This window comes from Anas platyrhynchos, chromosome 5 (assembly GCF_047663525.1).
Source record: "Anas platyrhynchos isolate ZD024472 breed Pekin duck chromosome 5, IASCAAS_PekinDuck_T2T, whole genome shotgun sequence".
Classification (NCBI taxonomy): Eukaryota; Metazoa; Chordata; class Aves; order Anseriformes; family Anatidae; genus Anas; species Anas platyrhynchos.
The window spans coordinates 37,847,646-37,871,883 of record NC_092591.1 but is presented as its reverse complement, the minus strand read 5'-3'; the positions used below and the strand labels follow the sequence as shown (position 1 = coordinate 37,871,883).

General features: G+C 45.0%; 2 protein-coding genes across 16 annotated transcripts in view; both read left to right on the top strand.

Moving 5' to 3' along the window:
• Nucleotides 1-24,238, top strand: part of RAD51B (RAD51 paralog B) — a 474,920-nt gene that overhangs the window by 10,250 nt on the left and 440,432 nt on the right. For 6 of the 13 annotated variants that reach the window (XR_011809709.1, XR_011809708.1, XR_011809707.1 and 3 more), the window contains exon 1: nucleotides 318-446. Coding sequence is in view for 5 of the 13 variants with exons in the window: in XM_072038848.1 (XP_071894949.1) it covers nucleotides 271-446 (176 nt within the window). In the remaining 8 variants the exon portion in view is untranslated. Of the gene's footprint in view, nucleotides 1-270; nucleotides 447-24,238 lie in introns of those variants that run through there. The other 7 variants (XM_072038848.1, XM_027457965.3, XM_072038850.1 and 4 more) reach the window with 3 other exon arrangements.
• Nucleotides 306-23,565, top strand: TMEM229B (transmembrane protein 229B). 3 transcript variants are annotated; one of them, XM_021274377.4, is made up of 2 exons: nucleotides 306-446; nucleotides 20,107-23,565. In XM_021274377.4, the coding sequence occupies exon 2, from the start codon at nucleotides 20,134-20,136 to the stop codon at nucleotides 20,635-20,637; it is 504 nt and encodes a 167-aa protein (XP_021130052.1). In that variant the 5' UTR covers nucleotides 306-446; nucleotides 20,107-20,133; the 3' UTR covers nucleotides 20,638-23,565. The 3 variants fall into 3 exon arrangements, with proteins under 3 accessions (XP_021130052.1, XP_012957730.1, XP_005022447.2); XM_013102276.5 differs by lacking the exon at nucleotides 306-446 and adding an exon at nucleotides 7,444-7,586; XM_005022390.6 differs by lacking the exon at nucleotides 306-446 and adding an exon at nucleotides 9,454-9,615.

Genomic DNA, 24,238 nt, shown 5'->3' with positions numbered 1-24,238 from the left:
TGGCTCCAGTGAAGTTGACCCGGTGTTTGCTGTGGCTGGGCTCCAGAGGGACAGTGAAGAGCGGAAAGACCCAGCCCAGAGAGGGGAGAGGCAGCTGCCAGGAGCAAGCCTGGGCGAGGGGCAGGTACAGGCACACCTGGGGCTCTACAGGGGTCAGGCTTCCCGCACCCTGTGTACTGGAGCTAAGCTCTCTGCACACCTAGCTCTTTCAGTGCCTAAAGCCTCTTAGACTGCGCTCGGTTGAAATAAAACTGTGCTGCTTTGCTCTAGGAAGGCTGCCTGCTTGGCGTATTAGCTGTTGGTCACACGCAGCGGGCTCGGAAGCGGCAGGCGTCTGAGGAGGCTTGGACCTGCTGGAGACAACCCAGCTGCTCTGCGGATGCTGTGAGCCAGGAGCAAAGCGGGGCCCAAAAGCGGGAGAGCTCCAGGATCCCTCCCCAGAAGAGGTAAGAGCTGGGGGCTGAAAGCAGCGGGAGTGGGCTCTAGGGCAGAAAATCAGAGCAGTTCTCCAAGCACAGAGGTGAATGGGTTGTGAACGTGACCTTTGAAATTCAAATGTGCAGAGTGGATGGGTGATGGTCAAGAGGTGAAGTGATTTCCACCAGTTCAATCTTTGAGTTGCTTTTCGGAGGTGTAAATAAGGTCACTGTTTGCACACGTTGCCCTTGATTTCATTCTGCTTTGTGTCACGTTGTTCTGATCGCTCGTAATTTGTATTGCCAAACTTATTCCAGTGCTATTGTCTCTTTAAAACCTCACACACACACGGCCTCAGGCAGTTAAAACAATCAGGACAGTGGAACAGTGTCTCTGAACTAAAGGAGAGCAGTAGGTAAAGAGCGGAGGGTTGATTTCTCTGGTAGAAGCCCAGGTGTGAGTCAGATGATGTGCAGTCTATTCCTGGCCCTACCAAGCAGTGCAGTCTCTGCACCTGATTCACCAACGTGCTACTCTGCTAATCTTCTCAGGCTCAGCTTGCCTCTGTCTGTTGCAGCCTGCTACACTTGCGTAGAGTGGATGTAAAACGCTATCAAATCAGAAGGTGATTTAAAACCTGGAGCAAAGCTTTACATTGATCCTGGCAGATGGGCTGGACACTGCGGGACCACGACAGCAGTCTGCACACCCTGCTGCCTTTTCAGAGCACTCTGTGAGTCTGTGGTATGTGGTGTGGTGCCCAACAGGGGGCTAAGTGCTGGTGCTCTGATACGGCTTGCAGTTCAAGCTATAGTCTTGTTTTCTGTGTGGTGGGTGAGGCTTCACGGTAGGTTGTGCACAGTGCTCTATCTGACTGGGAGCTCGCTTTGAATTTTCGTTATGCACCACCTCCACATGCAGACTTGCGTAGCACCTGCCTCCCTCAGCCTGCCCTCTGCCTCAGGGGTCTCATTGCCATCTCTCAATGACCAAGCTGACCAAGTCAGCTGCTGGAGGAAAGCAGCAGGCTGAACTGTGGCAACGCTCGTGGTGAGGGGTCAGCTGCTGCCTCGGGCTCTGGGTGTGTTTGTGCTGCTGGTTGTGTAGCCGAACATGGGGCTTCAGTTGGTCAAAACACGTCACTGCTGAGCAGTAAGGCTCGGGCCAGTGCTGCAAGGTTATGACAAAGCAAGTGTCAGCAGCTTCCCGGGAAGGTTGCTGCTGCTGGACTGAGCCCTGGAACGAATCCAGCCGTTTTGTCAACGATGCAGCTCTGAGTGCTTCTGAAGAAAGCCGTGTCTGGCAAGCGCTGTGGTGTATGGTGCTATTGCTGCGAGTGGAGCAAATGCTGCTTATCGCATGCCCTCAAGAGCCATCAAAGGAAGCGCAGACGTCTCCTATTACTGTTAAAACAAAAACTGAGTGCCGCATGGGCACAAGAAAACATAGATCCATTGGCAGCAGAACAAGACTATGAATAATTCATTCCTCCAGTGCCTCCTGTATGTTCCATCCACTCAGGCTGTTCAGGATGCTGGCTGCCGGAGATGGAGACAGATCTGCTTCCACAGCCACGGGGACATGACCCTGCAGGCTGTGATCAGCACTCTGCTCACCTTGCCCTCCACAAAACTGGCTTGTGCACTGTTGTTGTGACATCCTTGAGGACACAGCGGTAACCTTTGATCATCCTGTGGGCTGCTGGTAAGAACTCAAGTAGCACCAACAAAACTGGGATGCGCCCACTAATAGCAGCCTGGAATTGTCTGTGAGGTGGGGGAAATGAGTCAGGACCAAGGTGGAAGTGTTGACTGCTCTTGCCAGTTTTGCAAAAGGTGGTAAGGGGGTCATCTGCTGTAAGCCTTCTGAGCACAGCTAGGGTTTGATTTTTCCTTCCATGTGGAGCACCTTAGTGAAGAAAGTATTGGGAACTTCTGTAAAATACATTTATTTTTTTTTTCTCTACTCATTTACTAGTGGTCGTTTGTCTGCATAGTAGTTAGAAACCTTATTGGCAGCTGAAGCTGAGAGGTGCCAAAAACTTATGAAACTGCAGAGGCTAAATTCTCTGCTCATAGCACGAGCTGTGCTGAGCTCAAGAAAGAGGTGCATTGGGAGCTCAGGGTGAGAGAAAGCTTTGCTGAAGGTTCATTCAGAGGTTGTTCAGCACAAAATACACTGATGTGGAGGGATTTCTACTCTCTTTTGCTTTTTCCCTCTGACCTCTTGGTATGAAGATTCCTTCAGCCATGTCATGTACCCAGGCTGCAACATGCATACCATACTGCAGAGTTTTGGCTATTTTCCCCCATTTTCCTTCTAAATCTTCCAGATTTGCTCTTGGCTATTAGACTTGCTGAGAGGTATTTACACTTTTAGTGTGGGTAAAGCTACCTGTAATTAGCAGCTTCTACAGAAATGATGGGCTTCTTAAAGCAAAGAAGAGGTGACTTGTAATGTCCCCTACTTGATTTTGAGAGCAGTTCAAATGTTCTTCCACAAATATAAGCTCTGAGGAAGGAAACTCAAAGGCATTTCAATCAAGTCACTATAACTCCCAACCTGTAAAAAGGGTTTGTCCTCCTGTGATCTGGGCAGCAGCGAGAAGAGGATAGACTGGAAGAATACTTATTTTTTTTTAAACTGGAGAAAGAAGTAGACAAACAGAGCAGGCGGTGGATTTGTGGTTTCCATAGTGATGTAACTGTGGAAGCTTTTGTACGGCTGAGCTTTGCCTCACTGCAGTCACAGTTGAAGGCTGTGAGTATTCAGCTCTTCTGCCAGGGAAGTGTAAATGTACATCAAACATAGAAATGGCTGAAAAATGCAACTGCCAGTCTGTCATTTATTATGTTCGTCACGTTACCTGAATACATGGATGTCAGGAAGCTTGGCTGTATCGTGGCTTATTTCTCCTTTCTCTTGTCCTGTGCTGTAACAATGCGCGTGATAATGCTGTGACAGTACCACAGTTCTTGTACCAGTCAGTGATATGCTGACCTGTGTCCTTTGCTTACTTCTCATGTGTACATGCATCTGTGACTCTGCTCATCCACACTGATCTCAAACAAGCACTGATCAAGGAACATATACCTAAGTTTTTCAGCATGTTAACTGATCTCAGTACCATCCTGTGAAGCTGGGCATGTGTGCTTAATGCTTTGTGTAATCATTGCCTCAGCTGTTCCTGTGCAAAACAGAAATAAGCTGCATGTGACATAAAGTCGTTTATTTTAACGAGAATTTTGGGAGTGTTTTGACCTTTTGGGGAATTCTTGTATATGGAGAGAGATGTATGTGACTGTAAGTGGTTGAGTTTGAGAGCATGTAAATCTGGCTTTCAAGAGATGTTGGAGTGCAGAATTTTTCAGTATCATTGGCAGGTCACAGAGGCAGAGGAGAGAGCACCTTAGAGAGGATGTACACATCAGACCCATGCCAGTCCTGTGTGCCCACCTACACAGGCCATTCCCCATGAGTCACAGGCATTTGTGCCTGCTACTGGATGTTTCTCATGCTCACCCCCCCCAGAACAGAGCTCCCTTACCTTGAGCATTTGTTTTGCTTGTCAGATGGATGTAATGGGTCATCTGTTCCCTTTATAGAAAGGAATGTTAATTATTTTCAGAATGCTAATTAGGTTGCTGATGAGGAGCTTTACTGCAGCACCATTTCCTTTAATTACTCACTCAACTGCTGTACGGAGCAGCTTATTGAGGATGCTGTTAAACACAAATGCATGTATCTGGCTCAGAGATGCACCTTCAGGCTCCCTGGAAAAAAAAGCTCTGGTAAATTCAGGAATCCACGTGACACAGATGATTGAGCAGACGAGGCTGGTGCTGAGAGCCGCCTAGTCATGCAGCCTTTTTAACTCGGTGTGAATTCAGCGCTTCTGCAGGCGGCTGGCTGCAGGTGCTCTCCCTGTTCCAGTAGTGCTGTGTGGCTTTGGGCCAGGTCACTGACCACTGGTGCTACCTGCCACACCAAGCTGTAGCTAGAGGCAGCTCTTGCACCAAATAGTTTGGTCTAATTAGCCAGGTGGCAGCCAGAGGCACAGGAAGATGGAGTGACTCATCCAAGGTCATCCCTCAGATCTTAGCAAACCTAGTAATAAAACTGAGGTTTCACGAGTCCTGTGTTGCTGCACTGTACTATTTAGCCTTTTGTGTCTCCCTTGGGACCACTGCATGACTTGCCATCAATTTGCATATTGCCTCATGAGACAGCACATCCTCGTGACAACCCGATTCATGTGTCCACCTTGATGTTGACTTAGGAATGTCCTTTTGCTTCTCCATCTGAGTCCTAGATGCTTCTTGCTTCTCTCCTTTTTTCCCCACCCTTCATTGTAGAGATCTCCATGTCTTTTCGAATTGCTCTGGGAGAGCTACAATATTGTACATGGCACTTTAGTTGTACTCCCAGCATGAGAAGTATTGAGTTGGATCTCCAGCATCCCATACTTTTTAAGTGCTGAGCCTTCCTGCAGCTCTGCAAAACAGCTTCACCTCCTTGCAGCATCCTCTGATGCGTGGTCCAGTCTCTGAGACTTCATCCCAGTCTTCTAAAGCCTCTGCCACCTGATAACACATGCTCTTAATCAGACTCCTGGAATAATTCACACTCCATGGCTCCGCCAGGGAGGATGATGAGGGAGGGCTGCTGAAAGGGAGCTGCTTCCAGGCAGCAGCAGAAGCTCCCTGTGTTTGTATGCTGACCATTATAGAACCAGCCAGAGAAAGAAGAAGGATCTGTCAGTGCTATGGCTGCAGCGCAGAGCTTCATACGTTGTAATGTGCTGTCAGAGTGCCTATATTCAGGTGACTTAAGGCAGAAAGTGAGAAATACCTTAGAAAACTGTTTTCAGCATGGGGTGTGAAAAGTCACCTTCCAGTTCTTGTGCGTTTTCAGGAATGGATGTATGCTGCTAGAACAACTTGTGTCTAACCTCCACACACGGACTGCTGCCTTAGCTGGGCAAATGTGTTTAAAAGTTACCTCTCCATATGCAGCATTTCAGTTAACTTTGTGTGCATCATTGCAGCTGTGAGAACTCTGAGAGGCAACAAGGAAGATACAGCAAAGCAAGCTGGTCAGCTACAGTGTAGGCATGATGTAGGTTCTAAGTTAGTAAGGGTCTGAGCACAAACAGCACACTTGGAAAATGGCTGGGGAGCTGTTTTGAGCACCTTGGCATTGCTATAAACTCTTGTGCAAATTAGTGGCACGCTTGCTGTTTGGCATGTGTGCGATGTGACAGGCTTATTGTTGTATGTATAAAGATTAGTTACATAATGGAAGCATATTCAGGTTGGGTTAGTCATGGTGGGTGATAAGAACTTAAATTCTTACTCATCCCACTGACAGCGTATTGCTTAGATACCCACTGACTGTCATACAAGTCCTCACATGCTGCAGGTACGCATCCCTCCAGAAAGGAACGGACAGGATGACCAGAAGGTATGCCTCCAGGACTGTCAATAGCAGATGCACGATTCAGGCACCAAAACGACAGCTCGTAAGCATTTTACATAAGCAGGGACAACATATGCTGCTGCTCTGGTTCCATTTGCTGTGGGTCACCTGATGCTGTATTTGTTGAGCAGATTTTAAAGATGGTTTTAAAAGAATTTAGGTTTTGGGTTTTTTGGAGAGTGGTGTTTTGTTGTTGGTGTTTTTTTGTTTTTTTTTTTTTAAGTTATTTTCCCCATTAGCCAATGTGATCAGGATCAAACTGTTCAAAATTGAAACTGAGTATTTGCATCTTAGTCTTGTCACAAGACGATTCCAACACACACAAGAGAGCTGGCATCTTTTTTCAGCGGGCACTTTGCCCAGAAGCATGAGATACCTATTGTTGCCCAGAAGGAAAATAAGATGAACCAAAAAAACTTATAAGACATGAAATTATCCTATATAACCTCTGGTGTTTAACTGAGGTGGATAAATCAGGGTTCTGCATACTTTAAACACCTCTAAGGGAGTGTGGGAAAGGTGCGGGAATGGTTCCATCAGGAATGTGTAGGCTCTGCTCTTGTCTCCAGGATATCCATCTCTAGCTGTCATCACAGGCTCTACTTAACTACCAATGAGAGGCTGCAGAGACAAAGCTTGTATCTAAGGTATCGTTATGTGCCTGAAGTCCATGAATGAATTTGGGTATGTTTACATAGCGAGAGGGAAAGTTTATATGAAAATCAAAAACTGCTAAAACTGCATCATGCAAATAATCCACTTGTTAGAATGCCATTGTGCTGCAGGAGCGGTGTGAGGCAGATTACTGGAGGCTGCATCTCCAAGAACAAGTGTGCCCCGGTAGAGGTACATTTCAGTCAGTACGAGTGAGAGCTCTGTGCCTGCACACAGCTCCCCACTGCCTAACTAACAACTGTCTCCTAAAATAACAAGCGGTATTTTAGAGTATATCTTTATCTTTTATCTTCAGGAAATTGCAGAATAAACTGAAAACATGAGTCAGGAGTTAAGGGCACCTGAAATGAACAGCTGGGCAGAAAGACCCAGATGGAAAACAGTCTGACTCTGGAAAAACCCTGTGCTGTCCTGGAGCTCTGTGACAGGTCACTAGCTGGGCAGGACGCTTCTGTCACCCCTGGCCAAGGCCATTCTGTGTAAGCACAAAAGGACAATTACATGGTAGCTGGATAAAGCGTTAGGTTACAGTTGGATAGAATGAAGTCAGGTGAATTGCCCTGCAGTGAAAAGGCCTCTGCAGCCGTGTGAGCCTCCAGAACATCCCAGGGTTTGCCTCCATTCTGTCCTCCTGCTATAAAGAGTGGCAGGGCTGTGTTTTTTTTTTTCTTTTCTGGTTGTGCTCCCCAGGCCCCACAGGGAAGGTAAAGCCTTCCTACCGGGTGTGGAGCACAGTAAGCTTCCTCTGGCAAGTACAGAGCAATTACTGGAGTGCTTAGTAAATGAGAGAATCTAATTACAGGAGGTGTTAAGAAAGAACTGAACTTGGTGGATGGGAAGTAGTTATCTGACCACTTCCTCTTACGCATTCCTGTCTGATGTAAATGAGTGTAGAGCACAGGCTGGTAGGTAATATCTCTGCCAGCCTTACAGCTGGGAGCGTCCTGCGTATCGTAGCATTTGCCAGTAGGCTGCCATGAAACTTCACCAGTAACTTCTCCTGGGAACCAGCTGAGGTACGTTTGATTCAGTATTCCTTTCTCTTCAAAGATCAAGCACAGCATGGTTTTCTAAGGTGTGGTAGTGTGTTTGGTTGGGTCAACTGATGATGACGGGGTGGTGGTGGTGGGGAACAGTAAGTTTCAGATACTAGGGCTGCCTTGGGGCTTGAAGCTTTTTGAAGTTGTCAGGTTTCTGTCCCTGATCTGGCTGGAGCAGTAAGACCGAAGTTACTGAGAACACGGTCTGGGTCTGCAGTGGGTCTGATTGTCCCTGGCACCAGCGTTTTGACTGTGGAGCCCAACAGTGGAGACACTGCACGTCGCAACGCCAGCTGCCAGGCAGAGACACCTGGCTACCAACTGCACCTTCTCTGCACTCCTGTCCCCACGTGTTCCTGAAGCCCCTGTATGATCATCAAAGTATTTTTGTGAGGGGAACCAGGGCTGGGGAAAGGTACTGTCTGGACTGTCCAAAGCTACATTTGTGCTTCTTTAAAGGAAAAGAGAAATTCTGAGCCTGAGAACATGAGCTATGTTGTATTGGTATGAGTCATCTGTTTTGGGAAGAGCAGCTTCCAGAGGCAAGTTTAAAAACAACAACAACAAAAAAAAAATGAGTCAACTGGTGTCTGGTTTCTTTTCTGAGATGGCCAAGGATCTGGGCTACTTAGCGCCTGTGGTTGGATTATGAGGGTATGTTTTGTCAATCACTGCAAATTAAATATATATGAGAAAAGAGAAGAATTTTATGGCTTAGAACATTTTATTTTAAAGCCCAGGTAACAGAACAATAGGATTCTGTTCTTTAAGTTTTGCTGCTTCTGCAGTAGTAGTGAATGAAGAAAGATGTCACGGTGTGACATGGCCTTTGAGGCACTGGCTGGCATTCCATGTGTGTTTGTACAGGCCCCGGGTACCTGCATTTTCTGATACCTGGCTGCATATTGTGGTGGCGATGTCTTAACTGTGAAGTACTCTGACACAACGGGAGATGCAAGGGACTTGGCTGTCTTAATAAACTGCTGCGTTAGGAAGGTGATATTTTTCCTCCTGTCTCCCGCTTCACCCATAACGTTAGGATTTGGGACAGATGGATGCAATGGCAGAATCCGGCATTTGGAGCCTTCAGCCACTGATGTGTGCTGCTAGCCCAGGGCTGAGGCTGCAGGGGTTGATACCCAAGAGCCTTCTCCTGCTGCTTGCATTTCATGTGGTGTTAGTCAATTGGTAGTCGTGCCCTGCTGCAGTGCCAGGCTGGAGGAGACTGGCTTTAAAATAGTTTTCTTCCCATTTTTCTCAGGCTAAAAGAGGCCAGTGGAGATGGCCTGGCCCTGTGAAGTCATTTTCTCCTCTTTCTGCATGCTGCAGCTTCTTCAGACAGAAGGGAGTGGAGTGCTGAACTAGAGTAGCACAGAGTGAACTCCAGCCTGCAGAGCAGAGTAGAATTTACTTTTTATGAAATGAAAATTGCATCTAATGTCAAGGGAAGCAGTTTCCAGTCTAGTCTTCTGAGCAGAGTCATCTGAGACAAGAGACTGGTAGAAAAGCACTCTTTGACTTACCTTGGCACCTTTTATTTTGGGGGTTTTGTCAGCTCTCTGACAGCAAATGCAGACAAGGATAGTAATCTTTCACTTTTCTCCCAGTGCTTTCGAGGTTATTTTTCATTGCAGAGCAGCCTTTGGATCCATATCCCACTGTCTCCCTCTTCCTCTCCCCACTCTTCTGTATTATAGCAACTCAGCTTCCAAAGCAAGACTTGCAAAGAGCAAATCTCTCCTAAGCCCAGGGATGTAACTGTACTGCCGGGTTAATTTTGCCACTCAACAAAACTCTGATTCTTTGTTCCAGATGGGTTGCTTCGATGTGTGCTAGTGCAGGAAGATAATGTGGCTAAATGGAGCCGCAGTGGAGCTCTCACAGGTCTTATGTCTGTTGCCCTGGTTGGCCACAGAGAGGGTCTTTACATGCCTGCCCCATCTCCTCTGGTTTAGACGCCTTGTCCACATCTGAGTGCTGCCTCTTCTCCATGAGTGCTCTGCAGGTCAGTAATGAGAGGAAAACAGCCTCTCTTCCAATACATTTTCTAGGCCCATCAAGGTTCTGAGGCAGGCTGGTTTGGAGGCTGTAAACTCTGGGTGGGTAGAAAGAAGCAGGACAGAACATGTATCCAGGTTTTGTCTTCTCACTGTAGTAGCTGCAGAGAGCTATGGATCTTCATTATTATCTGCTTAGGTGAAGTTAGTGGTTACGAAACAGCAATGAGTTTACTTGCCCAACATCTGCATCCTACAAGGATTCTGCCACTAATACACTTACAGCTTTATTCCTACATGTGCACTCTTACTTGCTTCTTTCTACTCTACAAATACTCCAGAGTCTTTCCACCCTACTTCTTTAGATCCATCTTCTGTTCTCAGTGCAAAGTTCTTGCAAAGTTTTTCCCAATTAATTCTCACCAGCTTTCCCCCTCATACTGTTCTTTGGCTCCCTGAGTCTTAGGAGAGCCAACACAAATACGGGAGCAGTTCTAAGGAAGAAAATCACTCCACCTCTTTCTGTGGCAGCTGTGTGTGTGGACTTCAACTCAGGTGTCCCTTTGTCTTTGTGTATTGACCTTTCATGACTGTGCCATCTTTCTTCACGTGAGTGGAAAATATCTCCTGTGCAGATTGACAGCTGATAGGAATGAAGAGGTGACTATTATTTTAACCTCCTTGCTGAATTTAGGATTAGAGTTAATAGTTCTTACGGATTTTCTGTTCTAAGGTAGAAGTTTACAAAGGTAGAGAGTTAATTCCCTTTTCAGGTATTTAGCAAGTAGGTGGTCTTAACATGATACAGTTAAATTCCACCGGTCCTGAAGGAAATGCTTGAGAAGTGCTATCCACAAGAGATGGTTTAGAATTTTTCAGAAGACTAAGTGTGTACATCAGATCTGGTTTAGGGGGTGAGTAAGAGCAGGATCTGAGCATGTACCACACCCCCGAACTGCTAAATCTGCAAAGCAATCTCAAGCTGTGGTGGTACTGCTTTATTTCATGATCTGAGCTACCCTGTGCTATGAAAGATGAATTCCTGGACTTGGCATACCAAAGTATCTGAAGCATCCCTGTACATGTACGTATAGACTCCTCTGTCTTATTTCAAGTAACCTGAAGTCTTATATGAACGATGACTAATAAATACAGGCTATTTGTGAAAATGCTGTCCTGTGAGCAAGGAATCTGTTCACTAGTCTTAGCAGGGAAGCTGTTCACTAAAGCATGGTTATTTGGACATGCTGCAGTCAAAAAAGGAAATGTGGAAGAAAGAGACGTAATATTAAATGGATATACTTTCGTATGGACTGTGTAAAGGCTGGAACTGAACCTGCCCTGTGAAGCTGTGATAAATGATGGGCAGGCACAGGTAGGAATCCTGAATCCAGTAATAGCATTTGCAGAAGGTCACTTCAACATAAAAAAAAAAGAACATAATAAGAAGTAATTATAGGGAAAAAATCTATCCCTGTCAATTAGAGGAGAAGAGAAAGCAAATAAAACAAACAATAAGAACGTACATGTGCCTGTGTATTTTGATACATGTGTACCTCTGTAGATAGCATTAAAAATCATGTAGGCGCAGTGTGTTGGTTTGCCTTCAATAAAGCACATATCTCTGGTCCAGTCCCAATTGGAATGTGAGAGAGCACTTCAGTTCTGTGACTTGGGAGAGAGGCAGCAAGAAGCTCAGAAAGAGCTGGACAGGAACCAAGGTGATGTCAGCTGTAGTCAGAAGAGGAGCAGAGCATCCTTATGATCTGGCTCCCTGGCTCACGAGCTGGAGTGCATGAAGCTGCAGCTGGGAGCACATGTTGCGGCTGGGAAACACCTCTGGGACTGCGCCTTCATAAGCTGACTGAGTGGAGAAGCAGGGAGCTGTTGGATGAGGCAGTGAAAGCTCAAGGGCAGATGCGGAGTTAAACTGATGCCTGAAGAGGTGAGAGGCTTCCTTGACTGGTAGGTGGAAATAGATGGGCAAATGCCAGTTCCACACGGAGCGCAGATGTCGAGTTATTGTTTTACTTGAAAGAGGTCATATGTAGCTTACCACCTTTCGGAAGGCTGATAATTTCAGCCAGATTTCTTTGTGGGAAGGCTTTGGTGCCTTCTTGGGACATAAAGCACATGGTCAAATGGAAGACTGATCTGAGGAGGACTATAAACCACCAAACATCGGAGATTTATGAAGGATTTCTTGCTTCATGTTTACAAAAAAGGAAAATGGCAGGAGTGCATAAAAAGTGAAGATGGTGTGTATGTAGTTGTAACCCAGATGATAAGCTTCCTGATACTTTGGGGAAATAACAGCACTGAAAATGTAAGCTTGCTTTTACAAAGATGTAAGTGGCAATGAACTACCCAACACTGGACAAGTACGTCTGCTGTGTAGGAACCAGGCCCTAAAACCTGATATTTAAAAACAAACAAACAAACTTGTTTTTCAGGACAGAGAAATTTGTCTGATCTGTGAAGACAGATATACTCACTGATAACAGTCACAGGCTGCTCGCTGTTCTTTCTGAACTGAAATAAACCTGAACAATAGAGAACAAAACTCACCACTAATTTATTTGGCCGTACAATGGATTTCGGCTGCTGACCATGTACTTTGCCAAGGCAGTGATGGCATGAGTAACTCCCATGGTAAGCTAATGCGTGGGCACTACTGGGAGAAACTCTCTGGGAAGCTGCTTCAGAAGAGCTGCCTTTCCCAGCTGTAGGCATGGGTGCCTGCTTGAGGATCTTGTCAGACATGGTGAGCTGGTGAGTAGGAGTCTGGGATTTACCCTACTCTACCCTTCCTTCCTGGGATATTTCTACCTCTTAGAACCGGAGTGAGCTAGAAATTGAGGTGAGATAGCCACCGCTTTGGAGGAGCCACTAGGGTTCCTTGGGTGAAAAAAAAAAATTAGCAATTTGGGACTCCTGAAGTTTCCTCCTCAAGGGCTGTTAGGAGGAAATTTGAGGATTCACAGCCTGACAAGTAGCAGATAGCACTTGGAAGAACTAGTTACTTCACATCTTAGTGGTAGTTTGATGATAGGAAAGAAAACATATATTCACAGAATGCTAGAGGAGAAAATATTGAGGAGGAAAATAATTTTATGTAGAATTGCCATGAAGAGACTTCAGAAAGTTTTTCTCTTTTTCCCATTTTGATGACAGTCTGGGGCCCTGTTTGAAGGTGCTTGAAGTGTTCTCTCTCTCGTTTCATCTGTCTTCATGCGGTGTCTTCTGCTTGCAAGCTTTAAATATAACTCGGCACAAGCCAAGATGTGAGATTTCTTTATGGTCTGCAGCAGTCCTGGTCCCCCTCAGATGAAGAGTCACTGTGGATTCTTGCTGTAGGTGTTTACCCAGTTACCAGCTAACTACTGACAGTCGAACAGTGGAAGTTTATAAAGGCCTGTGCACTGGAGAAGAGTAATAAAAGGAGAAGGAAAGAGTTCTTTGCAGTTGTGTATATAAATAGCAAGAATTTTTAGAAGCTGTCTTTTTATGCTCCAGTAAAAGAAGCAGCCAACTTCTGAAATGCTGCTTTTAGTTTCTCCTGCAGCTGGCTAGGAGAGGCTGCCTTGGATCTGTCTACAGTTCTTTTTTTTTTTTTTTTTTTTTTGTCTTTTTACACTGCTTTTCTTCACAGATTTAAGTGACTTGGATTTTGTCACACTATTAGCAGGCTAGGATTTTAGATACTCTTAGTTCAGCGCCGTGATCATAAGACTCTTTTCTTCCAAGCTTCCTTTTCAATGTGAAATGTGTTTGGATTTCTTGTCATTCTTATTGCCAAACCTGGCTTTTCTCCACTGCATGCAGATTGTGGCTTGTTGCTGCAGATTGTTCAGAAGAGTTGGGTTAAGCACACTTAGTTGTTATTCTCAGAAGGATGTTGACCTCTAAGTTGTCTAAATAAGTTTATTATTGTAGGGCTGTTCATCAGGAATGGACTGGTGTATTTGTTTTTCATTTAGCTTTGAAAAGAAGATGGGGGAGAGGGGACATCTGTTGAGAAGAAAAAGAAGATGGGGATAAAAAAAACTTTTTCAAAAAATAACTGTCTGAATTTCCAAACAGCCTTAAGAAATGATATAAGATAGGCATCATGTCTTGACCTTAATGTTGTCTCTCCTTTATGTCTCTAGGCTCCTTAGTGGCAGTGGAAAGGATATTGGCTACGGCTTACACATTCTCAGCATGTTCTTAGGATAAATTCTCTCTCTCCATTCATCACTCTGTTTTGGGTTGCTTTTTCCTAGTAAGCCATGATGTGCATTATGTTCTCTGAATGTCAGATTTGCTTCAGGCAGCTAATGCAACACGCTAAGCTCAAGCTTTCAAAACCAGCCGTGAATGTGGATTGCCGCTGTACATAAGTGCACAGTTTGAAATGAAGGTCCGGGCAGCGAAGAGCCAGGCAGTTGCCCACCAGGAACTACCAGTGCTGAGATCTAGGCTGTAAACTTAAGGTAGCTTTGGAAAAATCACTTATTGGAAGCCAGTTCTGCTCTCGCTGCAGAGAATAAAGTCAACCTGGCCTGTTAAAGCTTTATTTTAAGGCTTACCAGCAGTTGAGCAGCCCAAAGCTGGAGAAAAGCTGCTGCAGATTCTGCAGGCTGGTTGTGCAGGCTCCCTGTGGGCACACCTTCCGCAGGGCTGATGGGGGGGCTCTGCCCACTCCTGGCTTCAAAGCCTCTGCTCTGTGCTGGGGCTGCTTCAGAGGCCCTTGGGCCCTTGCTGGGCAGTTGCTTGTTGGGGAGCCCTTGTGTCAGCACATGCTGGGGACTCAGGGCAGCTTTTCCAAATTGGAGAGGGGCAGGTTGAGGCACAGGGGAGTGTTCTGCAAGCAGGCTTTAAGGTAAGGTTGTGTCCTTCTTGGAGATGTTCGGGAGACTCAGGAATAATAGTTCTAGATGTTGAGTGTGATCTCAGCCATTTTTCAGATTTGTCTTGTGAGTCTTCTGCTTGCTTGACTCTCGAGGAGTCTTAACTTGTATCTGGAACAGCAAGCATCCCTTTTGGTCACTGTGAGTGAAGAGCTGCTGCTTTGCTTGCTCTTGGGGTAGGGTGGTCGCTGAGGACAAAGGTCTATTACAGTAACGTGATGCTGTGCATGATGCAGGGCATGGGAAGTCTCAGCTTTCCGCACTTCTGTTGCCATTAAAGAGATCACATTAGTCAGAAAATTCTTTAAACTAGCAATGTCTTCATGTTTTCTCTTTGTTCCCTGAAAAGCCTCCCCCCTCTACACTCCCTCCCAAGACATCCTGACCCTCCTCCATGCTGAGAAGTGGTGCCTTCTGGGCAGCCCACGCAGACATTACTGGTAACAGCCACACTTCCCCATCCCTTTGGCTTAGATTGATAATTGGATTCATTTAATCTTCTTTTGTCGTCATTCTTTTTTTCTTTTTTTTTTTTTTATAACTGAATCCCAGTTCTCTTCAAAACAGATTTGACAGATAGGCAGGGATCAGAGGCTGCTGGCAGGTCCAGAGTGGCACCAGGAGTGGCAGGGAAATGATGCACTTTGTAAGAGAAGGGAGATAGGGACAAAAAAAAAAAAAAAGGGAAGATGCAGACTGGAAATGGGCTGTGCTTTCTAACTGGCAACACACGGTGTGTTGGTAGAACTCTGAGGAAGGGAGACAGTGCCCATCCTGATAGGGCTGGAGTCCAGAAAAAGAAGCAGCAAAAGCATTAATATATCAGAACTGACCGAAATCCCAGAGCTCCAAATCCATCCTGAAAGCGCTAAGAAAGGGACATCGAGTCTGTATTTAGAGACATCTGTCTGTGGCATGCTTTTAGCATTCGTTGTGAGGCTTGATTAATCGATTTGCTGGAACTATTCCACACTTCAGTGGAGTTGAAATTCTATTTTCTGAGCCGCGGTTAATTGAGGCTCTCAGTTACCTGAAGGATGAATATCTCCTCAGGGTTATGACTTCAGCACATAAGTACTGCTAAGGCTTTGCTGCATAAATCTTTAAACACTAATGAACTAATGTCTTGGGGCAAATCCAGTGCTGGTGTTCTGTAAATCTTTACTCCCAATGGTTTGTGTGAGAATTGTATGAAAAGACTGAAGACAGATCTGCAGCACGTCAATGCTGTCCCTGGTTACACAGGCATGCTGATTTAGTGCGTACTCGCAGGGGAAAATAGAAAATAAGAGAGGAAGAATTACATTTAAAAAGATATTGCTCAAAAAGCAGTTACATTTATATAAATGCTGTTTGGATAAGAGGAGTCTGAAGAAACAGCATATCAGAGCTTATGGTCAGGGAATGGCAGTGCCATCTATCTCAGAGCTGTCTGATAGTCTCTCATTTGGAGAGACTGAAGTATCCTGCTACGGGCCCTCTCTCTGCAGTTACTCTTTCAAATTACAAAGTAATTATGACATATTACACAAGGTTATAGACGTATCTAAGACATTCCTTAGAAATATGAGCATGAACATTACAAAACTAAATATTACTAGTAAACACTTCAGATATGAATTTTTAAAATAACACTGAGTCCTATTTTTTAACTCTGTACTGCAGAAACAAGTGGATGTTAAGAACAAGGAACTTATTGCAGCAGTTAAAATTCCCACCTGTGGTGAATCAAGCAGCTGCCAGAATTAACAGCCTAAGGCTGACAGTCAGAAGAATTGTCTCATGGAAGTTTTTCTTTTATTAGCATTTCAGAGTTAATTCAGAGTATCTTGACTGCATCTTACTGTAACTGTCCAGAGGCTGTGAGTCTAAATAATTCTGCTGGGGACAAGCGATAATCAGGGAGAGACTTTCTGAAGCTCAATTTGGCTTGGTAGAAGGGAAATGGACAGAAAGCCACTGCAAAGGAGAGCCCTTGGAGAAAAGAAAGTGAACCAGACAGTGCTAGAGGGTTTAATCAGGCATGAATAGGACAGGCACTGATGCCTCCCCTGCAGTGCTCGTGCATGACAAATCTGCCATTATCTCTTGGCCTCCCATCAGTCCATTTTCCGATCACTTGCCTGTTGTCTGCCTGGGCTGCAAAACTGGAAATGTGTATGGAAGCATTCCCCCTGCACAGAAGTGTCTCACACAGGAAACAGACAGTCTGGGATGTACAGCCTGTCTCCTTACTTGGCCTGGTGCATCAGGTTGATCTGCATCTTACTCAACCTAATGGATGATGAATGTCCCATTTGGAGTTGGTGTTCTAAAATCTGAAAGGATAATCTTAGTGCTGTTACTATAATCTTTTCTTGCAGCCCTAAACCAGAGTCCTGCCCTCATCTTCCGAGACAGATTTCTGTAGAGAAGCACAGCTCTTCACAGTCTTCCTCTTGCTAGGCCTGTCCTTGTCTGCTGTGTGTGGAGAGGCTCTCAGCCCCCATGCTCTCACCAGTATCACCTGGACAGGGACTGCATGCTCCTCTCAGGGCCAGGTGTGGTTTCCACAGACTTGCCTTCTTTCTTGTCATTCTATCATCAAGTTGGAAAAGAAGGTCCTGGGGGAAGAGGGAAAACTTCTGAGCTGGCTTAGTTCAGTCTTACTAATATTGCATTTTGAGGACCTTCATCTCTAGCTGCTTGAAATACAATCTGCTGGTGATAGGAGGTGTTTCCACAGCCTTGAGATAAGGAGCCCTCTGTTTTCCACAAAACACCGTGGTGTGAGCAGCAGCAGTACCAGCATTGCCATCCACGTGCAGTCTCCATGACTTGTTTGCTCTCTGCTGAGACAATTGCATCAGTGGCAGCTGTGTTTCTGGTTTTCTGGAAGCTGCTGCCCATCCCACTGTAGCTACCTCACTGATTAATGCCTTTTGGTTTCCTCAGGGGACTGAATAGCTACCATATGATTAGAGCCTTTTGGTCTTTATTACCGTCACACCATTAAAAGTCTTGTATAACCAAGATCAATTATCTATTTGAAGCTTTTCATAAGTCTGCATCTTGCCGAACCCAGCCTTCTGTCTGAATGCCTCTCCCACTAATGTCCTGCAACTACTTTCCTGCATGGTTCTTAGGCATTAATTGCTGTCCAATAAAACAGTACTTTTCTCCCTCATTTCCCTATTAAGAGCTTCTTTTGCTGTGTTGCCTGCCAAGTGTCAGCCAATTTGGTATCACTGGCAGATGATACTGGGAATGGCTGCAGTGTTCATTATTGTAAATGCCCAAACGACTTGTAACCATTACCCTGTGGTGTCCGCAGCTTGTGCAAGGATGGGATGTGGCTCATATTCTCCCAGGGTATCATTTGTTCCCTTCTATGTTTTACTGTGCAATTTTTGTCTTACTTTGAGTGAAATGTTTTACAGAAGGGGCTAATGATTTACGGACTTGCTTAGTGCCCAGCACCAGATTATATTTGGCTGCCACCGTTCAGCATCTGCCCTGCCTAGGGATGCTTTTAATCAGCAGGCAGCAGGTGAGGGCTGTTCTTCAAGCACATCAGAAGGAGGTTCCCATCAAGCTTCAGCTGACTAGACACCTGACAAGAGAAGAAAAATGCAGAGACAGTATTAACAGATTGATGCTTGACTTCTTGCAGTTGTGGTGAAAGGCTTAGGATTCAAAAGAAATCAACTCTTTTTGTTGGTCGTAATCTGGTTGTTGTAAGGGGTTCATTTGCACTGCAGAGGTTGTCACGGACCTGGTTTTGTGGTTCGGTTATTAGCCACAAGCTTCTAGTGTTGGAATTAGACACCTTGCAAAGTGTAAGAAAGAAGCAGAGGATAAATGGGTGATTATTATGTGGTGCACAAATCCAGGAAAGAGAAATCTTCATTGCATGGGGGAAATGACACGGGTAGAAGACAAGCCTTGTTGGCTGTATTTGTGTGAGGCTTTGGCGGGCAGGCATAAGGCAACAGAAATAACTGGTGGCAGGATGCTTGGAAGAAGAAGGGACAGACTGAGAGGGAAGGACCTTCTGTGCATTTGGATAACTGCTTTTGTTAAAGGTCCAACTTTGTAAAGAAATCTCAACAAGTACAAGGAAAACCTTACAGATAATACTGCATGCTGTGGATGCTTGCTGCTATCAGAGTTTTATTACATGAAATGTATTTAAGGTGTAGAGGGAAGTGCAAGGAGCAAGCAACACAAGCAGAATAACTTAGATTTATTGAAAAGAGAGGAAAATCATACAACTGTTGGCAGTTCAGTAAAAACTTCACAGTTGTTTTGTTCCGTGGAGAATGCCAGTTCTTTATGTCCCTTGTGCCTTACCTAGCAATAGGTATGACTTCTGAGGCCTCTGCATCTTTTGATGTCTGTCTCTTCAGATACAAAAAATGTCTCCCTTCATGCTGTAGCTGTATAATCCCTATTCTGACAAAAGAAAACTCTTCCTAGCGCCTTGTACCATGTGGGGGGGTTGACATGTGCAGAGCAAAGAAGTTAAGTAGTGCCTGATGAAGAGTCAAGAGAAACTCAACTTAAAATAAAAGTTTCTAAGAACCAAAAGATGTCAAATTCACACTGAGGTGTAAATCTGTCAGGCTTCAGTAAAATTGTGCCTAAGCAGCTTGTGCCAGTGAAGGTAGCATGGGAGAGCAATGCTTAGGACCTTGTAAATTTATACTAAAAGCGTAAGAACTAATTGTGTTGAAATTGTTCAGTGATAAGCAAATCGTATCCTTTCAAAAACCTCTTCACCAAGTTTCTTCCTGTAGAGACAAATAGAGTTTGTTTTCATTTCCTTTTTGTCATGACTAACCACCTCTATGCTCAGCTGTTCCTTTTTATTCTCATCCTTTGTGCTTTGCTGTCCTGAAGCCAAATCTGAGTGGATTTCAATGGCTCTCTTGTCCTTTTTGACTTGGTACTGGGCAGTCTGAGAGCATAAAAAAAAAACTGTTCTCCATCTCCCAGATATGATGCATGAAATCTTTATCAAGAAGAAGTAAGAGTTCAGCTGCATAGATGCAAGGTGCAGTACAGGAAAATGTTAAACCTCAAAACTTTCTCTTCCAGTTTCCTGTCTGTGGCTTCTATCAAAGCTTAGTCTTTCAGTATAATAAACTCTTAGGGTATGGAGGCTGTAGGAGACAGCTGAGGGGACTCAGGTTTTTAACACTCTGTTGCATTGAAAATTGCATGTTAGAGGCAGAAAAGGTGGGACAGTGCTGCTGCTTTAAATGAGTGAGAAGGTGATGTGTGCTTCTTTTGAGATGCCTGTGTTTTTCTACTGATGATTCCATCCAGAAGTTCTTTGGTAGGCTCACCCTTGGCAAAGTCTTTGAACCTTTCAGCTCCCTCCTTGCTACCAGATGGAAAAACAGCTGCATCCCAGTCCTCAGGCAGAGCAGTAGACATTGTCCAGGTCCCTTCTGAATCTTAGTTCCTCAAGGCTTAAATTCGCTGTAGTGAAAGTGCGATAACTTAAAATTCAGTTTTCTTAGAATTTGCGCTTTGTGGTTGTTACAGCTTTGTGCATGTTGCCATCTGGGTGATAAGGGCTTGTGAATTCCTCGTTGACTTCTCTCCCTGTCTTCATTTCAGAGTGCCTGCTGGGGTGTGTGCAGAAGGATGGCTGCGGCAGAGCCTCTGACCGCTTTCTCACGATGGTACCTCTATGCCATTCACGGCTATTTCTGTGAGGTGATGTTCACGGCTGCTTGGGAGTTTGTGGTCAACTTTAACTGGAAGTTCCCAGGTGTTACCAGTGTGTGGGCACTCTTCATCTATGGCACCTCCATCCTCATCGTGGAGAAGATGTATCTGTATCTCAAAGACAAGTGTAACATTTTGCTGCGCTGCTTCATTTACACCCTTTGGACATATCTCTGGGAGTTCACCACTGGCCTCATCCTACGCCAGTTCAATGCCTGCCCGTGGGACTATTCCCAGTTTGATTTTGACTTCATGGGCCTGATCACCCTGGAGTATGCCATTCCTTGGTTTTGTGCTTCTTTCATCATGGAGCAGCTGGTGATCAGAAACACCCTGCGCTTGCGATTTGATGAGACTGCTGAGCCAGGGGCCCCCACTGTCCCCGTAGCCTTGGCCAACGGCCACGTGAAGACAGATTGAACAGTGACTCCGAACCACGGTTAGCAATCTGAGAGAGCCCAGACCTCTACAACAAACTGTCGGCTCTGGCTTTGAGGTACTGCTTCTAGCTGTATGATAAGATTAATAAACCCCATTTTTCTAATGGGGTTGTGCATGGGATATACCGGAAAAAATGGAACCAATAGATTTTCTATGGATTTTACTCTTTGGGCTCCAAGGACCAATATCAATTACTTGTTAGCTAGGTCATTTCTGATTTTAACTTATTACAGATGAAAGCAGTTCTTTGGCTTACCGTTTCATGTGGAGAAAGAAGAAAAGAAGTGCTACAGAGGAAATGCATTCAAAAAGGAAAAACATAATCAGTGGATGGGCATGGATGCGCCAGCGAAATTAGTGATTGGCTTACTCCATTAGGCAATATTCAGGTGCTTGCTTGCAACCAATACCTCCCGTGGGACCTGAGATGCTACAGGAACAAGGAAAATCTGTCTGCTGTTGAGAGGGACCTAAGACTGGCAGTCTGCTGGGGAGGTAGATGGTGTTCCCCTCTCGAGGTCCCATTGGCCTCCCCCAAGGTTCTTTGTTGCACCACAATGTGATCTGGTGCTGGACATCTTGCTGAATTTATACAAGTCTTGTACTTCTTGAAATCTCAGTCCTGATACTCACTAGATTTTTTTTTCTTTCTTTCTTTTTTTTTTTTTTTTAATAAAGGCCTTTTCTTGCCGAGTGAATTTTACCATAATCTGTGCAATCTAAATCTTGGCAAAAGGCACAAGAAATAGCATAAGTCTTCCCATCTCCTCTGTCTCCCTAAAGCAGAACTTGTCTGAAGGGCTGCTGCAGATTCCAGCTCCCATCCCAACCGTGCAAATCTTGTAGAGACTGTACGTGCCACAAGAGTTTTCTGCCTGCCTTCCCAGATCTGTTTCTGGTGATGTTTGGCTGCAACCCATTGTATTTGACCAAAGGTCAAAATCTTCATGTGGCTAAACTGGTACCCGTGATCCAGTGCTCCGACACTGACTGCCACCTCCTTCAGCACTGGGCAGAACTGAGCCAGGACTCAGTGTTCTCCCCAGTGTTTCAAGAGGTTTTGCTTTTCCTTTCCAAAATCTATTTTCAACAACCACAGCAAACCTTTCTCATGGCAATTACTGGAGGAAGCAAAAGCTGTGCTGTGCTGTCTGATATAGGGAGACACTGTATTTTAACAAACAAACAAACCCCTCCTTGAAGAGCGCTAGGTGAGTTATGAGGTCCCAGTGAGGGCAGCAGTAGAGCTGGAGGTGCAGGAGTGCAGTGGCTCCCTTTCAGAGCTACCTGCATGGGGGCAGTTTGAAATTTGTCCTAATGACAGCATTTGTGGAGTATGGGGAAAGCTGCAGTGCGAAGAAGGTGTTTGATACTGGCAGCCACAGATTAAATCATTTGCTTTGGTAAGTCTGTGCTGTCAGTGTCAGCCACGAACGTGGAGTTTCCATCTGTCAGATGTACCTCACTCCTGACAGCTTTCAGGGGCAGGTTTGCTGTAATGGTCCTGTAGGTCCAGATTAATTTGGGGTTTTCTTCCATCACAGTCAACTGAGCTGCAGAAGGGATGAATTTAGCTTGAAATGCAAGCATGTTTGTATGGCTGTAGGGTTCCACTCCTGTGATGGAAGTGGCCAGGTTCTTTCTATGTTGGTCCTCTGAGAGGGCGTGCTCGGCTGTGTAGCTGCTTCTTGCCCTGGAGCATCCAGCCTTGAGAGGAAAAGCACTTCTGGCCCTGTGATGGGAATTAGTTGTTGGTTCTGCTCTTAGGAAGGCAGCATTAATCCTTCTTGTATCACACTGAGTGCAATTATTTTATTCCTCTCCTCCCCCTTCTCACATGACATCCGTTGCTGGCAACGGGCACACAAAAACAGTGGTGTCAAGGAGTTAATCAAATCTGCCCTGGGGTGTGTAGTGTCTCCTGAAGCACTCAGCATACTTAGGTGGGTATTTAGAGTTCCCTTTTTAGAGATCATTAAATTAAAAGAGAACAAACACTGAACAGATTCTTTTTTCTTGCTGTGATGCCAGTATTACGAAACCAGAGAAACAGTATGTTGTTTATCAGCCTTGATGGTCTCAGGTGTGTAGACCAAGGCAAAATAGTCACCTGGCATTGTACAAGAGGCAAAAAGGAGAAACCCTCAGCCTCATAGAAACTTCCTTAGGATCCCTGCTTTCTCCTTAGCTGTTACAAAACTCTCAAAAGGGGTTAGCAAGATTGTTTGGTGACTATACCAGCTGCAGCTGGGGCTAAGGGAGGAGGTGTTCACAGAGCTAACCCAGTTACACAGTCGTGTCCCCGCTAAATGATGTGGTTCTTTCACAGTGATATAATAGTTACGTGCTCAAATTATGGATGGGTTTCCCAGCAGCACATGATACCTTATTCCATTATCCTTATTGTTTATGCCATTGTAACAATTATTTTAGTTTGCTTTCCAGTAATGTCTGATGTACCACCTAGACATTACATCCTCATAGAGTTGTAATTTACACCCAGAAGTGCACTTTACTTGCAGCTTGCACACCAGAAACAGAAAGGGACCCAGCAAATTCTTAAATCAATTCAAATAATTCCCTGGACAGCTCATGATATCACCGTGTTTGCTTTACTACCATGTACCTAATGCAGCAGAGTTAGCTAGACTTCTCCTTTTTGAGCAATGTGGCTTTGTCTCTTCTGCAAAATCTCCCTTTTTAATGTGTCATGCTCCTGATAACATCAGAAGGGTCTGGGGGGCTCAGCACGAGCTCAGGACCTGGTCTAAAGTTGTAGAGACGTTTATGTTATAAAAAAGAAAACAAACGCACAAGGCCTAACCATTTGTTTGTATGTGGCTCTTCCTCAGCAGATTAAAGTTGCCTGTTTTGAGTTCACCAGCAATAAAAAAAAATTGTGATTTATCCACCTTGTCCAAACTCTGCAGCAAGAAGGAAAAAGTGGCCCATTGCTGCTCTTTTGGGAGGGTGGTGGGTGGTGGGATCCAGGTTTTGATTGCCTGAGGTTCCACTTTTGCCTCCCTTGTCTTGCTTATCTCCTGTACTGTCCATGCTAAAGGATGTCCAAGTACTTCCTAAAATACAGTCCGGTGTCTTCGGCGCAAGGGGGAGTTTAAGCATTGTCGTGATGTCTGTGCATATTGCAGTGATCTTGCCGGAGGGAAGTGGTTGATTCAAAGCAGGACGAGACTGCATGTTGGTCTTGGGTGTTATAACTGAGAGAAATGTGTACATATGTACCAGGTATTACTATGCCTTTGGTCTGAATGCATTTTGTAATTAAAGCCAAATAATCCAATCAACGTTTCGCTTGACTAGTCCTGTGACTATAAAAGATGAAGAATTACTGGAGTGCCTGAGCTACTTGGAGAGTTAAGAGGCTGGTGGCTGAAGTCCTCTTGAGGTCACTAGCGTTATTCTGCTGTTGACTAATTTTTCTGAAACCTGCACAGAAAGCATGGGGATTTCTTCGTTCACAGGAACTTTGGCTCTTTAGGTACTATGAATAAAATATGAACTACTGCTAAAATGTGAAACGAAACCACATATTTTTCTATTTTAGTTTATCCTGGGCCCT